The 18,149-nt window shown below is 42.0% G+C and overlaps 1 protein-coding gene across 3 annotated transcripts in view; it reads right to left on the reverse strand.

The window, feature by feature from the left end:
* Nucleotides 1-18,149, reverse strand: part of emid1 (EMI domain containing 1) — a 55,246-nt gene that overhangs the window by 6,174 nt on the left and 30,923 nt on the right. For all 3 annotated transcript variants that reach the window (XM_042422552.1, XM_042422553.1, XM_042422554.1), the window contains exons 4-9: nucleotides 4,662-4,751; nucleotides 4,510-4,571; nucleotides 4,260-4,392; nucleotides 2,899-2,943; nucleotides 2,691-2,798; nucleotides 465-572 (exon numbers count right to left, since the gene is read on the reverse strand). In XM_042422552.1, coding sequence (XP_042278486.1) covers nucleotides 465-572; nucleotides 2,691-2,798; nucleotides 2,899-2,943; nucleotides 4,260-4,392; nucleotides 4,510-4,571; nucleotides 4,662-4,751 — 546 coding nt within the window. The remainder of the gene's footprint in view (nucleotides 1-464; nucleotides 573-2,690; nucleotides 2,799-2,898; nucleotides 2,944-4,259; nucleotides 4,393-4,509; nucleotides 4,572-4,661; nucleotides 4,752-18,149) is intronic.

Below are 18,149 nucleotides of genomic sequence, written 5' to 3' on the forward strand. Positions count from 1 at the left end.
TCAGTGTGAAGCTGAAAGTCGGTAAAACCTGCTTCACCCTGTCTGAGAACAAAGGTTTTCCTTCACAGCGAACACATTTTAATGAATCTGTGTACATGCACTGGTGCTGGGTTCATGGCAAACTGATTTTGTCAGGACGTGAGGTCACACCGTCTGGTTTGGCCCGCAAAGAGACCACCTTCTGTGAGTAGGAGGTGGTAAAGTGGCTGTCTGACATGGATGTGGACTATCCATCTGGATTTTCGCCCTTTGGGAGAATTCCAGGTCCATAAAATTAAAGTGCGAGAATTTATTAGCTGCACCATCCAATTTTTACAAAACCAGTGGAAGTAAAACTTAAATCAAACTGAAACAAACAGCAATTATGACTCATATACTAATAAAGAAATTAATATTGTGATCTGTTTGGGGGGAATCTGTCTCATTATGAGTGTGCGAGGTCTGTTAGTGTTCCGGGATCTTACTGTGGTCCGGTTCTGGGATATGGGCACTGGCTGGTGCTGGTGGGCCTGGAGGCCCTGGAGGCCCTGGTAGACCCCTCTCTCCTGGGAGTCCTGGAGGACCACGGGGCCCTGAAAAGAGGGGTGACAGAAACACCACTGTGATGGCAGACATAGTCCAAAGATATGAGATATTATAGTGAAATATGATGTAAATACATTAAATTCTGTGCAGGAGAGGAAAAGCACAATGGCAGTATAGTTATGATAAAAAATGAAATGTAAGACAGAAACAAGAGAGGAAGAACAGGAATGAAAAGCTGCACGGTGCATCATTGCACCAGTGTCTTGCAATGGTGTGTGTGTGCCATTACGTTTGCACACATGTGGACTATAATCAGCAGCTGGACAGAGGAGGAGAAATGTGTGAACCATAGACTGAACTGGCTGACTTCAATTCTCTATAATTAACAGTGGAGTAGGGTCCGGTGCTGGAAACTTACCGAAGGACATGGGAAAGCTCAAATAAACACCATTAAACTTTGCAAAGTGTTACTGGCACTGGTTCATTGTAAATTAAATGCTCCCCCGTCCTCCCACAGCCATTTTTTCAGGAAAAAAAGGCACCACAACTACATCTGACCTCACTGTTTGGACTCTTCTGAGGTAATGCTGCCCCATAAACACCACCTCTCGCCCTTCAACAGACCCAGACTCACCACCTTTCTGTTTGTGCACCACACAGTGGGGTGATGCAACTGACAATGACTGATATTTATTGCTTTACAAGGTAATGTTATTATAACTCTGATTTGACACCTCTGAGGGCCGTTTTCACTTAACATTGCAGCATGACCGGCTGTGTTTTGGCTGCTTTGGGGAGACCGTAAGCTACAATCTGCGGCACAGTGGTTCAAATGGCCAGTCAAAGTGGCCCTACAGAGTCTATGTGACATGTTGGGGAAAACAATTTTCTATTTTCCTGCAGAATAATGGTTCCCTAGAGCAGCTTGGGGTTACTGTGTCAAAATATGAGTCAAAGTTTGGAATACAACTCTCTTTTAACTTACCACATCTCTTTATATTGTACACTGTCACTTCTCCTGACTTTACGAGTTCACTTTTCTCCCATCTTTCCCATAACCCCTGGCTCAAAGACTTATTTGTCTAGATTCTGCATGACATTGGACACATTCCAGTCCTCTGTTTATCTTTCTATCCTTAAACTAAAAAAAAAAAAAAAAATCAGCACAATAAGGAGACGTAGCACTGGTTTTGGGTACTTATGAAGTAATGGAGATAGAAAAACAATAACACCACAAGCATATGGAAATCATAAGGACTTCGGATTTGTGTATATATAGCTCATGTTCATTTCAGATTGAAGTCACATGGAGCTTCTCGGAAAGTGGGTTTGTAGTTTAACTTTTGCTCTACATCTCATCTTTACCTAGCAGCAGGCACAGAGCAGGGGTCATATGTTAGCCTGAAAGGAGAGGCACTCCCTTCATGATCCACAGCAGAGAAATAACAGCCTATAGCAAGAGCAGATGTTGTGACAAACTTAAACCGCCATTTACTTTATTATCATTCAAGTCACAGCTGCCTGTGGATTTACTTTTTCCAACAGGTCATTTATTATTTGTACATAACCAGCTCTGAATACATAGAGCAGATTTATTCCCCCTGTTTCTCCTCTGGTTGGTGAGCATGAGCAGCAGCACATGTTGGGAGCTGTAGGGGAGTTTTCAAATACAAATACTTCTGCTGCCCACTGAAACTGCACTTTTGGAAACATATGCTTTTAAAAGCCGACCAACAAAATGCCCAAATTCCTGTAAGTTACCAGGAGGCCTCAGGCTGCTGGAGGGTCTGTGGGTTGACTGAGTGGTTTAAGAGCAAGACAAATACTCCGGAGCAGGACATCACGCATCAGTCCTTTGTGGGAGATCCCTCTGATTTTTCCACTGTTGTTTCCACAAGTCTTTGGTCAACAGTAAGCCATTCAAATGCTTTGTTCTACAGACAATAGGTTAAATGAACAAGGAAGCATATACTGGCAAGTATACAACTGTCCTGCAATACCCTCTATCTCTCTGAATGACACACTCACACAAATCTTTACAACACACTTATTGACAAACTGTGTCAACATCTAGTAAGACAAGGTTCATTTGTTTCACCCAGCTCACAATTGTCTGTTAAAAGGGAGCTTTGTACAGTATAATGCTTGTTTTAGTTCTGTCTTACCTGCTGGGCCTGGGGTTCCCTTCGATCCAGGGGTTCCAGATGGGCCCCTTACCCCAGCCTCCCCCCGTGGCCCACTGGGACCAGGCAGCCCTCGAGACCCTGGCTTCCCTAAGAGGGGGAAACAGTCATGAGTAATCATGGAGCCTTAACTGGCTTACATCTTAAATGGTTTTAAATCCACTGAAAGACAACTATGGTTACAATTTACCTTCTCTGCCAGGAAGTCCATCTCTCCCCTTTTCACCCCGAGGACCTGTAATGAAAACAGAGAGGTGGTTTAATTGGGCCACGTAGCTCTGTGCAAAGTTTGAGCTCAAACCACTAGGAAAAGGAGCTGCAAAGACAAGTGTAAAATTCACAAGAGATAGGATACATCTATCTAAATGTTGTCAAAGTAGCAGAGCAAAAATACTTTACAAAAGACATTACAGTGTTTATTTCATTGCTAGCGCTGATTTAAATCTCTGTTCCATCACCAAATGGGAACAACACACTGTTTGCAGGTTTAATTATTTGAGACGTCATTGGTAGCAGGCCAGTGCTGCTGTTAATTAGACCTTAGTGACAGGTTCAACACTGAGCTAGCTATGGCTAAAGTGATGTCAGGAAGGCTCTCTTAGCTAATTATGATGGACAGATAAGACTGAAGCTCCACTAAAGCAACTGCTAGTACCTCTTAGAGGCAACAGTGTTCGTTGCACTCCACAATAATACATTTGCTATTTTAAATTTAAGTGCAGGTGGTGCAGAAGAAAAAGTCCATGTTATTTAAATCAAAAGGGTTTTATTCTCTTGAGATCATGAATGATGTTGTAGCAATCTATTATGGGATATTTTCTGTGCAAAGATACATTTGGGCACTAGAGGAAAGTTCATGGAGTGTCCAAAATGGAAAAGGTGTATCCTCTGAAGAGACTAAATGTGCCTGTAATCTTCCCACTTCCATATGGTATTTTTTATTGACAAGTAGAAATTTTGGTTAGTTTTGATGCTATGTTCAATCACAATTCACACAATGGTTTCTATAGATCTTAAAACCACCATTTCAGACTTTGGCGGCCACCAGTGGTGGTAACAAAAAAGAACCTGTAAAGTCTCCTTTTTTTTCTACAAACATAAATAATTTTCAAGACTCTATAGACAGTGATTTAAACGGGGTCATGTTAATATACAATAACTGCATAAACACTGACAGTGCAGCAGGGTTAGTACACTCAGTGTTTTTGCTGCAGCCAGTGCTGGGCTCAACTCCAGGGAAGGAGAGGACTTTCATGCTCTGAAGTGTTCACTTTCCACACAGCCACAGAGCTCTGAAAGTGAGCAGCACAGACAACCGGGCTCTCACTTGGGCTGAAGGAAATGAGTATGTGTGCAGTGGAGGAAATAGGATATTAGCAGAAGTGAGCAGGTAGAGGGCAGAAAAAAAAGAGTTGCTGCTGGTGGAGAAAGCTGCAAGGAGTGATTTCTGACTCAGTTATCAAAACACAAAACCCTGGACTCCCACTAAATGGAAATATGCAGTATTTTTTACTTAAAACCTATTCATGCATGACAGCATGATATACCTACCTGCAGGTCCCTGCTCACCAGGAGCTCCCTGAGCGGGCACGGCCCCCATCAGTAACGAGGCCTCTGGCACGGTTCCCCCTTTGCCCTGAAGGTGGCGATGTGATACAGAGGCCGGGGCAGTGAGTAATTGGACCTGGTGGAGGAAAACATAAAACAAGTGCGGGCAATTAAATAACACGCTTGTTCAATGTAGGCCTATCGTATTTGGTATCGTATTTATTTCATACTGTGGTTGTATGAGCGTGTGTACCTTCGCCTCCAGTGAGCTCAGCTTGTCACTCATTTCTGTGATTCGACTGCAGTTGAGACAGTCTGGAAAACAGGAATAAGACATCTAAACATGCCAAATACCTTTGCCATTGTTTTGGATAGTCAAAGTAGTAACACGCTCAGAGTTCTTACTAGAGATCGACTCTCCTGTGCGTGCAGGCGGGCGGCGTAGTGTGGATGGTTTCCTTACTGCCTCTTGAGCCACAAGCTGGTTCCCTGCTTCTGTAACAGAAGATTAAGAGACAGGAAGATGTCATTTCTGTCCCTTACATCTGACGTTAAATTAATTGCTTGACACTGCAAACATATTGTACTCTTTAGAATATTAAGTTTATCTCCATTCTTTCATAAGGTGGGAATCAAATGATGGGAATTGAATTGTTTGATGACCCAGTAAATAATTTTCCACCAAATAAAATCAAAATCAGGTTAAACGTTTCTTTTAAGAGATGCTGCTAACACACAAACAAATATAGGAGAACACATGCAATATGTTTATTGATGGAAGGTGATACAAAAAACATGTGATCAACCAGATCAGTCATTTGAGAGTTATGTTCATACTGGACAGATCACAATGTGCATCCATTGCCAATGCAGGATTTATGTGGACATAGATATAAGATGCAGAGGTCAGGGTGGTGGATGTGTGTATAGAGCATTTGACTTTTTGGTGTGAGAACAGAGTTTGTGTCCCATCACAGATCTGGAATTTATGTTTTCTTGTTTCAAACTGTACCTATGTTATACCTTTTCCTAACCTTATCCAAGTGTTTTAGGTGCATAAACTTATTCAAAGTTTATTTGCCACAACAGTCTTTCCCTAACCTGCCAATATTACAAAACACTGCTATTGAATGTAATCCGAGGTTTTGCAGAATCATTCAATTTCAATATTCTGTAAATGTGTAGGGTTGGATCAACACTTGACAGGTTCATGTTACATTGACATGATAGTTTGTTGGACCACAGGTCCCAGTGATAGATGCAATAACAGTTGGAGGTTTGGACAGTATCATAAGAAAAAGAGACAAGAAACATTCAATGGATCCAACTTTTAAATACTCAGTAAAGTGTCACATTTGTCAATGTGAAAAGTCATGTCATCATTAAAATGAGTTGGCAGTTAAGCAGACTGTGTTTTGAAGGATATCTGGGTTGTATGAAGATGTTTCAATAGTTTCCGTCTGTGGGTCGGTGTCCTCCAGGTGAGCTTCTTACTCTCAGCTAGAAAGAGCTGGCAGGTAGTATAAGTGGAGTGTAAAGAAGACAGAAATGGAAATCGAATGTGACAGTTGCAGCTTTTGTCTATGTTACATATGAAAGAGACAAACAGTATGCACCCTGCACATTTGCCAAGTTGCTTTCCTTTTGCCTTGTTTCTGTATGGAGTATAAAATCGCAAGGCCTGGGAGAGAGGGCGTGTGAAGACAAACAATAGTTTCCTTGTGAAGAGAGAATGGGCAGTCTCAGCTCGCATTCTGTCTTGCCTTCATTTTATGAAGTGTGGGAGTTTGTGTCCCTGGGTTCTGGATGTTTTGAATGGGCAGACCTTTGTGGAAATGCTAGACTGACTCCTTTGTCTGGCCTTGTCTGGCTCTGGTCGGCCCAGGTGCTCCTGATACAAACAAGAGGCTGGGTTCAGCACCTCATTAGCCACCAGGAAGCACGTCTTTCCATTCAGTGGCCGGCAGCCACATTCAAAGCCAAAAGCTAGACTAAAAGAAGATGTGAAATAGCACCTGCAGCACCAGGCTGGAGCAGCAGAGCGGTATTCTTCTCAAACAGCCTCACTTATTGGAACGTCAGATGTCATGATCTGTCTCTATCCACTGCAGACCCAGGAAAAGAAAATGGAGAGCTTATTGTCACGAAGAAAAATAAACATTTGGGAACTTAAGACAGGAAAGCATAACGGGTTGAGTGATTACCCAAAGAAGGGGGAGAGAGAGGGCAAAGGAGGAGTATGAAAAGTACACAGAACACATGGTTTTGGGTAAATTGAGACCGCTCCAATAATTCCCCCTCCTCAACCTCTGTGCTCATGATTTCAGTGTTTTGGGTTCTGGGTATTTCTCAGAGGATTATGAGTGTAGATGGATTTAAACCATGTAAGACCTGAGACTGAAATGTTATGGCATGTGCGATAGATTGTAGAAACCTCTTCCACGTTTCGATAACAATGTAAACCTTGCACGGAGATGAGGAGAACGCATACTTTGATCTGCCTTTTCACTCGTCTGTGCAGCACTCCGGTCCACATGGGGACGACTGCTGAGACAAAGAGAGGCATGTGCGCATGCACATATGTGTGTACATGTGCTATACATGCACATGCCTAGGACGTTTTCTCTGCAGCTCGGCTCGTGTAGATGGCTGGATTCAATTACAAAGGGACTCTGGATAGGAAATCTAGCCCCTCCCCTCCTAAAGGCACCTCTTCTCCCTCTTGAGTAAAGAACATTCAAGAGCCAAGATCCCCTCACCCACACACGAGCTTTTGTATGAAGCATTAATCCCACTTTGGCACAAGGACAACAGTCTCCCGCGCACACACACACACCTCTTACACACTTACTCCCTCTCTGTCTTGCAACAACACATTTTAAAGCTTGCAAGATCCCTCTTTTCTTCTGCATCTCCTGCGGTGTGTGCACACGCATGGCTGTGTAAGACCTGAAGACAGAGGATGACTTCGACGCCTCAGCTCACTTGGCCAAGAATAACATCATCATCAGTTAACGAATGCCCCCTGATGGACGCGGTTCATTGTATCCACTCTTTGTTCTCAGTGGGCTAATTGCCCCAGTGGGGAGGTCAAAGAAATGTGTGAATGTATTTGACCTTTTGCCCCTATGTTGCACTGGGTTCTAATAAGTGACTGAGTCAGAGTTCCTCTTTAGAGAAATACCCCCGCAGAGAGTTCAGTGGGCCAGAGGCCGTCCTGACATCAGCTCTGTGTCTCATCTGTTCGCTTTCTCCCCCCACACGCACACACATAGAGAGTTTTGTCATTTGTTTACAAACACTCTTTGAATAATCTTTGCCCCCTGCTGGTGAAATAATCTCATAGGAAGAGAAGGTAGATACAAGCTAAGGTCACGGCAAGAAGGTTATCTGCTCCATAATGAGTACTTGTACTCAGGCATTTATGAGGGATAGCCTAAGGGACTTTCTATGCTGCAGTATATTATATCCACTGTATATTGTGTATGAAGTATTACATAGCTCTACACAGAACACATAAACACAATATACTGATTTTGCAGCATATTTCAGACTAATTTATCTAACCTCACTGTGTTTATTAGAAAGTCATGCAGCCAGAGCATCGACTTACAGCATGCAGTCTTGCTAACCATGTCGCTGAGGGCTAAGGTTAGACAGACCAATGAAACCATTTGCCAAAATGTGGACAGTAGGTCTGCCAAGCCACACATGTAGCCCTGTGGGCCTCAGATCAAATACAAACAGAACTTTCTCTCCTCTATTTCCTCTTCCACACATCACTCACTGCTTGAATAATGGAAAAACACAGGGTGACATTGACCTGCAAGTGTAATTCATCACCAATATAATGGAAAAAAAGTGTGTCTAAATGACATATATATTATATAACTCATCTGTACTACAGTTGTATGTTCAGATATTGCATCTTGTATCCAGATATATCCAGATTTGCACTTCACATGTGGTGATAAATGAGCCATAAATGTGTACTGAGTGATAACTTGTGATCATATTTCCTTTACCTGCTCACATTAGGTTTTTATTTATGGGAAAATTTAAATTGATTGCTGCTAGAAACAACTCCATTGAGGATTGAAGTGGTTTGCGTACTGGATAAAACGTCACAGAAAGATTCAAGATTTCATACTTTATTGCCATTTCCACACATCTGATAGGAATTTGCTTTGGTGAGCTCACATAAAATACCTCAGGACATCACACACAGTACTGTAACTACAAGGAGACATAAAACAAGTGGTGAAAACATAACAACCTAAAATACCCTTGTCAACAATAAAACCTTTATGCATAAAAGAATTTTTAAAAAATGGAAAAAGCTGGACGTGTACAGATAATGTTTGAGTGAACGCCCAAGATGCATTTATGCCAAGTTTCAACAGGGCCGCAAGGGGAAGCCCTGAACTGATTGCACTCAATACGATGCAGCATTTTTAAATTCCACAAATGCATCAACAGTCTGCTATTATTACCAATGTATTATTATGAAATGGTTACATTATTATTATTATTATTATTATTATTATTATTATGGCAGCTTTATTTAAAGCTTTAACATTTGTGGAACTCTGCTGGCACCATCAGAATGAGAGCAAAGGGCACAATGACCAGGACAGCAGCTGCACCTCTCACTCGACAAACTATGGTGTGTGTGTGTGTGTGTGTGTGCTTGTGTAGAATTTTGTCTGTGTGTGTGAGAAAGTGACATACACACACATACGCACACACACTAGCTGTATTATTAACGGGCCAAGGTTGTTCCTTCGGTGATACTCTCCCAGTGAAAATAAACCAGAACCCTCACGCTAAGAGCCCAGTTAGCTCTGCCAACCGGCGCCCTTAAACGCACACTCAGCTGCTCTCCCTGCCTGATCCTCAGAGCTCATCACCTACTGACGTTTATTTGTTCTCTGCTTCTGCAGAAAGATTCAGCAGCTTGCAGACAGACGGGCCTTGAACAGCTTTATGAATGTGCGAGTGAGGCTTTTGTTGTGCTCTAAGTATGGCAGAGCGTGGATGAATCTATGAAGACAGGGTTCAGGCGAAAATAGTGTTGCACAGCCTGTAAAGGCCTGGCTTGTTTGTGCTGTTTTCTTGGGTGTGTTATCTCAAAGTTTCAAAGTTTCTGTGTGGAGATGCAGGGTCTGGCAGCAGCTGTGAGTGCAAACATCAAAACACACACACACACACAGCCACAGCTAGCAGACACAGCAGAGTATAAAGTCCTGATCCTGTGTGTTTATCTGAAGGCAGCTGCAGCAGTCTTCAGTCTGTCTGAGGCAGTGCAGAGACAGAGACAAACGGCTCCACTGGTCGGCTGTCAGCAGCGCTGGTCACTAATGATGCTGCAACGCTGAGCTCAGCTAATTGACCAGACAGAGATGGCACATACACACACTCTGATCATAGAGAGCTGTACTCACTTAAATAAGCCAAGCCCAGCTGAACGAGGTGGCTGCTCAGTACATATGTTGAGTGAGCAGTTTTTTTTGACACCAAATTATTGTATTATTGTATATTTAAAAATACTGTTGTATAATGCAACTCAATCAATTAGTAAACAAATTACTGTCATATAAAGTGCAGATCTCAAGACAGCAGTATAATAATAAATACCAAATTTCACATTCAGTTATCAATCCTTTGCACAAGGGTATCAAATTCAGTAAATAAATCACTTTAGAAATAAAAAACCATAAGTGATGCATTTTGAAGTTGTAGGAGAGATATGACAAGTTTTTTCCAAATAATATAGTTCCTCACTCAGCAGTTTAGTGCAAGTGACTGAGGTGTGTTTTGATCTGTCTCAAAGGGAGCAGATTTCACAACTGGCTCAAAACTGTAACCTGTAGTGGAGCCAATTTAATAAGAAAGGCAATAAAGATGGAATGTTATCAGACATGAGTGTTTTTAATGTGTTTACATTATTACATAGCGGGTACCAGATCCAGAACAAGACACGAGAATTTTGAGGTCTGACTATTTTTTCAGTGGTAGCACTGGAGAGCACAACATGTGTTGTTTACATGATCCTCTCAATTGGTCAACCTGCATCAACCCTTTTTTCACCATACACCATGCATTACAAGCACTTTCTGAGCTGATCTTATAATGGGCGTTGTTCTCAGGATGTGTGTTAATACAGTTTCTTCATCAACTTATTTGTCAGAGGAATGCTATCATCAAGCAGACCCGTTGGTGCTCTACCCAGTGCAAACCTGTGTCTGAACCCCAGTGTTTATTGTGTTTTCCCAGGGTCGCAGGTTTCTTTTATTAGGTGATTGACTTGAAGGGTGGGACACACTTCATCATTTCCTTCCTTTGGAATTGCCACTCTGCCTCCCCACCTCTCAGCCTGAGAGAAGTGCAGCCCACACACTGCACAGGTTCCACTGTAAATACAGGTGAGGAGGGAAGTGCGGCCTTGTTAGAGCAGTTGGTCAGATAATTGATCCCCAAGGATGACGTTAAGTTAAGCGAGGCTGAATCCTGACGTTCACATCATGTTTAAGTTGAAACAAGTGCATTGAGGCAGCCAGTCTGCATCTGCTCTGGTTTACAAGAGTAGAGGAGGTGTTGCAAAGACCTGCTGCAAATGAAACTGTGCAATAGCCTTCAGGACCCTGACGTGAGAGCGTGCAGGGTCAGAGAGGTTCTCACCTTGTGCGCATACATCTCACCTCATCAATCAGCACAGACACAGCCGTGCATGCTGGTGCACACTCCACAGAGCTAGACCTCCATCATGCAAGGATGAAAATCAATAATCACATTTGGTCTGGTTAGTGTGTTTGATGAGATGATTTCTGCACTTCTTCTGTACTTTTTTTTGAGTATGTTGAGGTGATTTTATGTTAAACCATGTTTTCGCTTTGGAAGAGATCATCCACTATACTGAGTATGAATGTTGTCGGCTCTCTGACTTAACTTTGTGCACTTTACAATTTTTCCAACTTTAAACCGTATTCTAGGTCAGTGTTTTATAAAGAAAACTTATTTGTAAAATGCTTCCTACTAAGTTTTACTCTCAGAGTACATTCTAAAAGAGCTAAATTTACCTCACAAGTACATCTTTAATACTCATGAGTAAAAGCTTTATTGTTTGCCATATGCACAAAAGCTGCACTGTGCAATGAAATTCTTTACTAATACTAAGAGTTTAAAAACAAAAGTTTGAACAGGAGAATACAAACAGAAGAAAGCAGTAATGTACGTAATGTATGAACATTACAGAACTGTACAATAAGATTCCATTGTGTAACAGATGTGAATATCTGCAGCTGTACAAATACTATATGCACTACTTTGACTTATTATTTATTATTATCAAAATAACTGTTCTTCCACATGAATGGACCATTGAGGTTTTTCTAGTCACTTGGAGCTGTCTGAGACTGATAATGTGATCTATGATCAGACAGACTACTAGCTGTAAACTAATGGTTTCTATATGTATTTTTATGCATGATGCACAAAGCAAATGGTGTTAGAGGATGTGGCTGGCAGTTTTCTACATTTTCCTTATTGCCAACAGATCTCATGTGCAGAGCCAAACCAACAATTAGTTGATCCTACTGCAAGACACGCTCCTTCACCACGAAGATTGTGGGCACCTTCCTGGTAAAGGAACATATCACTCAGTGCAACAAGGTGGCTCATTGATGTGTTTTTAGTATGTGGACAAGAAAATTATAGAAAATTGCCAGCCATATCCTTTAAATGATGCAGAAGCCAGTTCAGTGTGACCAGTAGTGTTGTTTAACTGATCCCCTCAGTTTGTCTCTGACGATTCTCACATCAGTCCTTTCAGCTCTTCCAGCCCATCCAGATGTGCTCGCACACACAGCCTCTAATCTTTCACAGGAAGGAGGAGGGTTTCTTGCGTCTCCTCCCGCCTCTCTGTCCCAGACAGGGCTGTCTTTACCTCACCTTCCCTCTCACTCACTCTCCCTGTCTCTCTCACTCTCTCTGTTTTTCCAGCACATGCCTTTAGTGATGCTGATGGCAGTGACGGGGTCTGCATCTCTGTCTGGCTGCCCCTCCCGCCCCCTCCCCAGCAGGCGGTGGTGTGTAATTACAGAACAGCGCCGGGCTGAATGGTCTGACTGGTAGGGAGGGGGACTGCGGTCTGCTGACAAAGGTGTTTGTCGGGCCTGAAGCCATGTGCTCCCATTGGCATTCTGGGACAGGAGACTGGCCTCGCTTGGCACAGACAGCTGCGGGGTAGACCTCTCTGCACAGGATGCAGCACTCACCTTCCATAACCTCCCCTCCCTCCCATGCAGCTTCCGCTTATTGTATTTTCCAGAAGGTTTCATCATGCGAGACCTACAACTATCTACCTAACAGAGGTTTGGTCCAGACTGCTGAGAATACCTGCAAGGCACTCGTAGATACTAATTACAGGAAAATTGAGCTTTGTTTCACAATCACTCACCACCCTCACCTCTAATTACTGAGCAGAGCAGATCAGCCTCCACGGTTTGTTAACCGCTTGTTCTGGGATGTAGGAGTGTGGTCGTGTTCTGCTCTTTTATCTAAAGCCTGAATGACTGTCAGCTGTCTCAGCGGGTAACATGCGGCGTCATTGTCCACAAAAGCAGGTGAGGCGGTTTGTGTTCAAAGCTCAAGAGCCAGAAAGACTAAAGAGAATCTGGTGTTTACACAAACACAAGTAAATAAAAACCCAAGAATTAAAATTTAAAATGGAATAACTAGTAACTTGCTGCTGTCCCAGTAGTATCCCAAAACAAAAACCTTAAGCATACAGCAAAATGGAAACAATTTCTTCAGTGACATGAAAGCAAACAATGCTGCGGTCTGTGTAAAGTGGTTAAAATTAGTGGTGGGCACATCTGTCGAACTTTAGCGTGCTGATTTGAGATAGTATGCGGTTGGGACAGGCTGCACCCAACAACTCCATCCAGCAGTCTTTAAACATTTCCTCCTCTTGAAAGCAACAGATGTCTAATAAAAGCGTGTGGCAGAGAGGCTGACGATCCAGCGCACACCCTTCACTTTTATTAAGAGACACAATATCACAGAAGCCAGATAAAACCCGACTCCGCCTTCGTGACCCTGCTCAACCTGCATGAAAGCTGCTTTGTAAACTTTTCCTTGGCGACACACTGTCTTTCAACAAATTCGGTTGGCATCTTGTCCAATGATGTGAAACCTTTTTCCCCCCGTCTCCTGATCTCTGCAGTCACCAGGGAAACCGGTGAAAACAGGACTCCAGAGCAGCAGACCAGGATTGACTGGATGAAACCACATGCTCCTCTATTGCTGCTTTGGTGAAGCAGGGAGGGGACCGTCATGTCTGTGACCGCTCCATATAAAACACCCCTGACACGCCACAGTAATGAAACCCCACTCCTGTAAGCCAACAGGATGCCGCAACTGGCCATCAAACAACAGTTCTAAATACAACTGGGACCAGAATTAGACATCCACATACACACACATGTACACATTAGCTGCAAGTTATTGCCGTTGACTATACAAGCTTGAAATATAACACACGTTGACAATGAACTGCACTTTATAGGCCTTTGTGACTAAAGTAAGTGATATTTGAATCTGGTTGTATTTTAAAGGATAATTTTGTTTTATTACATCGTAGGATATGATATCATGTCCAATGAGGCAAGAAACACAAGCAGTTGCACAATAAGACAACAGTTTAGCAAGATTATCTAAATCACATTATTTGGAGGTAAAATGGAAATATAGTCCATCAAAATGTCTGTAAGAATCCCTGATTGCACAGGAGACCTACGTGCACTCCAGTGGTACTTAAGTAGAACTTTATGCTACTTTATGGTTACTTAATGGTGCTTATGCTACTTAACACTTCTGCTACACTTTAGAGAGAAAAATTGCACTATTTTCTCCACTTTCTTTGAAAGCTATAGTTACTTTATCTTGCGAGGCAGCTGGGTTCGTGAGATCATGACATCACGAGATCACACAAAATCCATCTTGTCAGGCTTCAAGTTATGGGCTTGTGTCCGAACCACTGGTGGTTTGTACAAATCAGCATCCTATGAGGATTCTCGTGTGATCTTGCGAATCCAGCTGCCTCCAAGGTGAGATGGTGATAGACAGATGGTTCATCCAATCACCACCTGCCAAGTATTTTTTGAAAGTGCCTGCCCTTTTTCAAACAGTTTCCAAAGACGACTTCTCAGATGGTTCTGTGTAACAAACCATCTGGTGCATCAGGTTAAGAGTTACTTTTGCAAATGAAGATTTAGAAAACATATTAATATAACAGGAGTATTTTAAAGAGTATTTAAAGTAAAGTAAAATGTGGTATTGATACTCGTATTTAGTAAATAATCGGAATACTTACCATCACGGCATGTATGGTGGGTCAAAGTTGAATCAGGAAGGCAAGTGGTCATAATTTCGTTGTTCTCCTTTGTTTGAACTTTTGTTCTAAATCCTGCAGCATTCCCAGAACTCAACTATTAACTTGGTCAGTACAAGAACATCCAACTTGTAATAAACTAAAAGTATCCTTTTAAGACCCTCATTATTCAAAGTTCTGACTTAATCAGCACCTTGGCTTAGATATTAAAAGGAGGAGGTTTGGAGGATCAGAAATATCAAACAATAGGTTGTAAAGACTAAACAATATAAAGATGTTTCACAGAGGAAATGTTGTGGTGAAGTAGAGTTTACACATTGCTGCTCTCTGCAGAAACACACTGCTGAATTCCTGGCCAGCAGACCCTTTACTCTGACCCTGTTCATTACCATACATAGGTTGACAAGCGTTTCAGTTCTCTGCCCATAGCTGCAGCCAAGCAGAGCACAGGCCAATCCACAAACCCTCAGCTAAACATCCTGCCCCAAGTCCTCTGTTATACACACTCAGCGCTGGGTGAGTAAATCCTTTGCCCTCAGTGTTTGAAGGACATGTCCATTCCAACACAGTTTATTTGTCCAAGGTTGGTCTGAATGCTCACATATTACAGCTCAGAGGTCTGTTGCCACACCAGCCAGATGTAATTTCCCTCCTGCAGTGTGATTTGTGTGCGAGTACACTTGAGAGCGATTTTTGCTAAGAAGAAGGTTTCAATAACCTATATTTTTCCTTAACCACCCATGTAAACATTAAAAACAAATCGCGTCCCCTCTGACAACCGTGCAGCCGGATCCATGACAACCAAACACAAAAGCTCCAGTCGAACACAATGACTGTGTGATAGTGACTGCACTCGTCCGTCCGGAGCCAAGACATGATTGCCAGACTGTAGCCATTCCAACTCCCCTTACGACGATATTCTGCTTCAATAGCAAACCATAAACCTGCCTCACTCCACAGGACTATAAATGAACTGAGAGCAACATACATGTGTGGTAAGAAGTGGGCCAAATCTTTCTTCACTATTGTTTCAGTTTTCCTCATGATTCCGCTTCTCTCGGAAAGCATTGTCCATTTCCTCCACCATAACAAATCATTTGATTTGTCAGTTTCCTTTGGGACATCTCATATAACACCCTAATCTCCATTTTGCCTTCATAAGCATGGATCGTTTTACTGTGGAGGCATTCGGCCTTGCTCAGAGGCTTGTCAGGGTGAAAAATGTTAGATGTAACATACTGACATAGCTAAAGACCACTGTTTCACCACATACTTGTATACTTGGGACAGAGGCAGAGGAGAGGACATTTTATTTGTAATATCTTCTCATCAGATACTCCCCTCGTCACTGTAAATATGCTCCTCTGCCAATATAAACACTCTGTAGAAATATAAACTGTTGAGGAAGAACCTTTCTATCTCCAATATGTCGTTGTTTCCACAGCGACTCGTTAATCGCAAATTCTGTTAAAGTGAAGGGATTGTGTCGTGTGAAATGACAGGAAAACATCTTTAGACACTCAAGGGTTCAAAGCAAACCATATAATCTTTAAATGCTAGAAAACCCATGAAAACCACTCAAAATAAAGGCCTCAGTATTCTTCAAACAAAGTGCTTGGTGCTTGTCGGATCGCTGAACCGTCTCCCTACACTGTTGGAATTGAGGAGACTGTTTCTGACAGTTTTTCTCTCTGAAACCAGCAATCCAACAACCTTAGCCTAGGTACGCTAGGGACCCTAAGGAGTTTTTGACTACTAATAGTGCTATGGAGCAATGTTTTTAGGAGCAGGACCCCATTTTGTTTTTTTATCTCTTTCAGGTGCACAAGGAAGCAGATGCACTCTCATGAGTATGCGGGTGCGTGATACACGGGCGTTTTCTTACTTTCACAGATTTGGTGGCGGTAATGTGCCAAGAAATGAAGCAATGCTCCTGCAGAAGGCAGGAGAGAAGAAGACTGCTAGCTAGCAAACATGGATGTAAACAATACTGGTCCCCCCAAAAAATTGGCTTTAGAAAAATGTTTCATATGAAATTCAACACATTTATTAGACCACAATGATACATAAAATATACTGTACTTTAGTGACAAAAGTAAATACAACATTTTCTACAACAAAACGCCACAGGGCACTTTTAACACAGTGATTGGACAGTGAGACAGTCAGGATTTAAACTTCCGTCTACTTTTTGTGTGTATAATCAAGTGCAACCATCAACGCCCTTCTAGGAGTGACTGACCAAAACTTTGCGCTGTTATCACCGCTTGCACGACTCAAATTTCTGACCCCTCTATACAACAGCAGGCTTTTCGTCCTGCAGTGGGCCCATAATGAACAGCTACAAACACTTTTGTATTTAGATGTGGTTGGACAACATGTTGTATAAACTACTTCGTTTGAAACATACTGATTCCTTTAGGGCTCAAAATATCACTACAGAGACACAGACTTCGCTGTAGGAATTTAGTGGAATCAACTAATCTTTTGTCATTAACTTAAACATAGAAGTTTTATTACTTTCAAGTTCATTCAACTTAAAATGTGTTGTTTTCAATTTCAGACCATTTCATAAACACAAGGTCACCTGACTTGGTGAGTGGTGAGTTGAATGAATGTACTGATGAGAGTTTAATTAAGTTTCTAAACAAACATGATCAGTATATTCGCAAACTTCCCAGCATGCATTTTTGAGAGTTAAAACTCTTTTTTTGTTTAAAGAAAACGTACATGATGGAAACTTGTTGTTAAGACAGTCATAATTGTTTCTTTTCATATTAATGAAAACAATACAAACCGGGCCAACAGCAGTAGCCACAGCTGTAAGATGTCTGTGACAAATAAACAACCGTCTATTCAAACTGAGAAAATGTAAATGAAAAGCAAATCAGACTGTCATGTTTATCAGTTTGATGAAACAGTTGTTGATTCAACTTAGTACCCTCAGATGATTGAACTTATTATTCTCTAGTTGAGTTAACTTAACTCAGCTACATTTTCACAGCTATCGAGACAGCGTTGAACTAATTATTCAACTTAAGTTCAGTTAACTCACCTTTTTAAGGCAGCAGGGGAACCTACTTTTCTGAGTCGAAGCAGCCTAAATATACAGTATTACAGTGTTCACTTTAAGTATTCAGGGCTATAATAGCTGCCCTGACAGCAGATACATTCATGCATGAAAGGAAAGCAGATAGACGTCTGGCTGATAAAAGCCAACTGTGTCTGTGTGTCTGACATGCTGCATGTTTGAGGAATTCTTTGTTGTGGACCCGACTGAATCATATATTATCTATTACTGTCGCTACAGACTTGACTCAACAGCAGGGTCTTAGAGCCCCTGATCTAGATGGCTCATGTTCTCTCTTCAAATAAAAGCTTCACTTGGAGTGTAGAATGACAGTAAAATGTTAGAAAACCACAGGAAGGAGCAGTTACCAAGAATACTTCAGGTAAGAGAGCAGAAGAAATCATAAACAAAACTGACATCAGACGTACAT

The sequence above is a fragment of the Thunnus maccoyii genome, chromosome 9 (assembly GCF_910596095.1).
Source record: "Thunnus maccoyii chromosome 9, fThuMac1.1, whole genome shotgun sequence".
NCBI lineage: Eukaryota > Metazoa > Chordata > Actinopteri > Scombriformes > Scombridae > Thunnus > Thunnus maccoyii.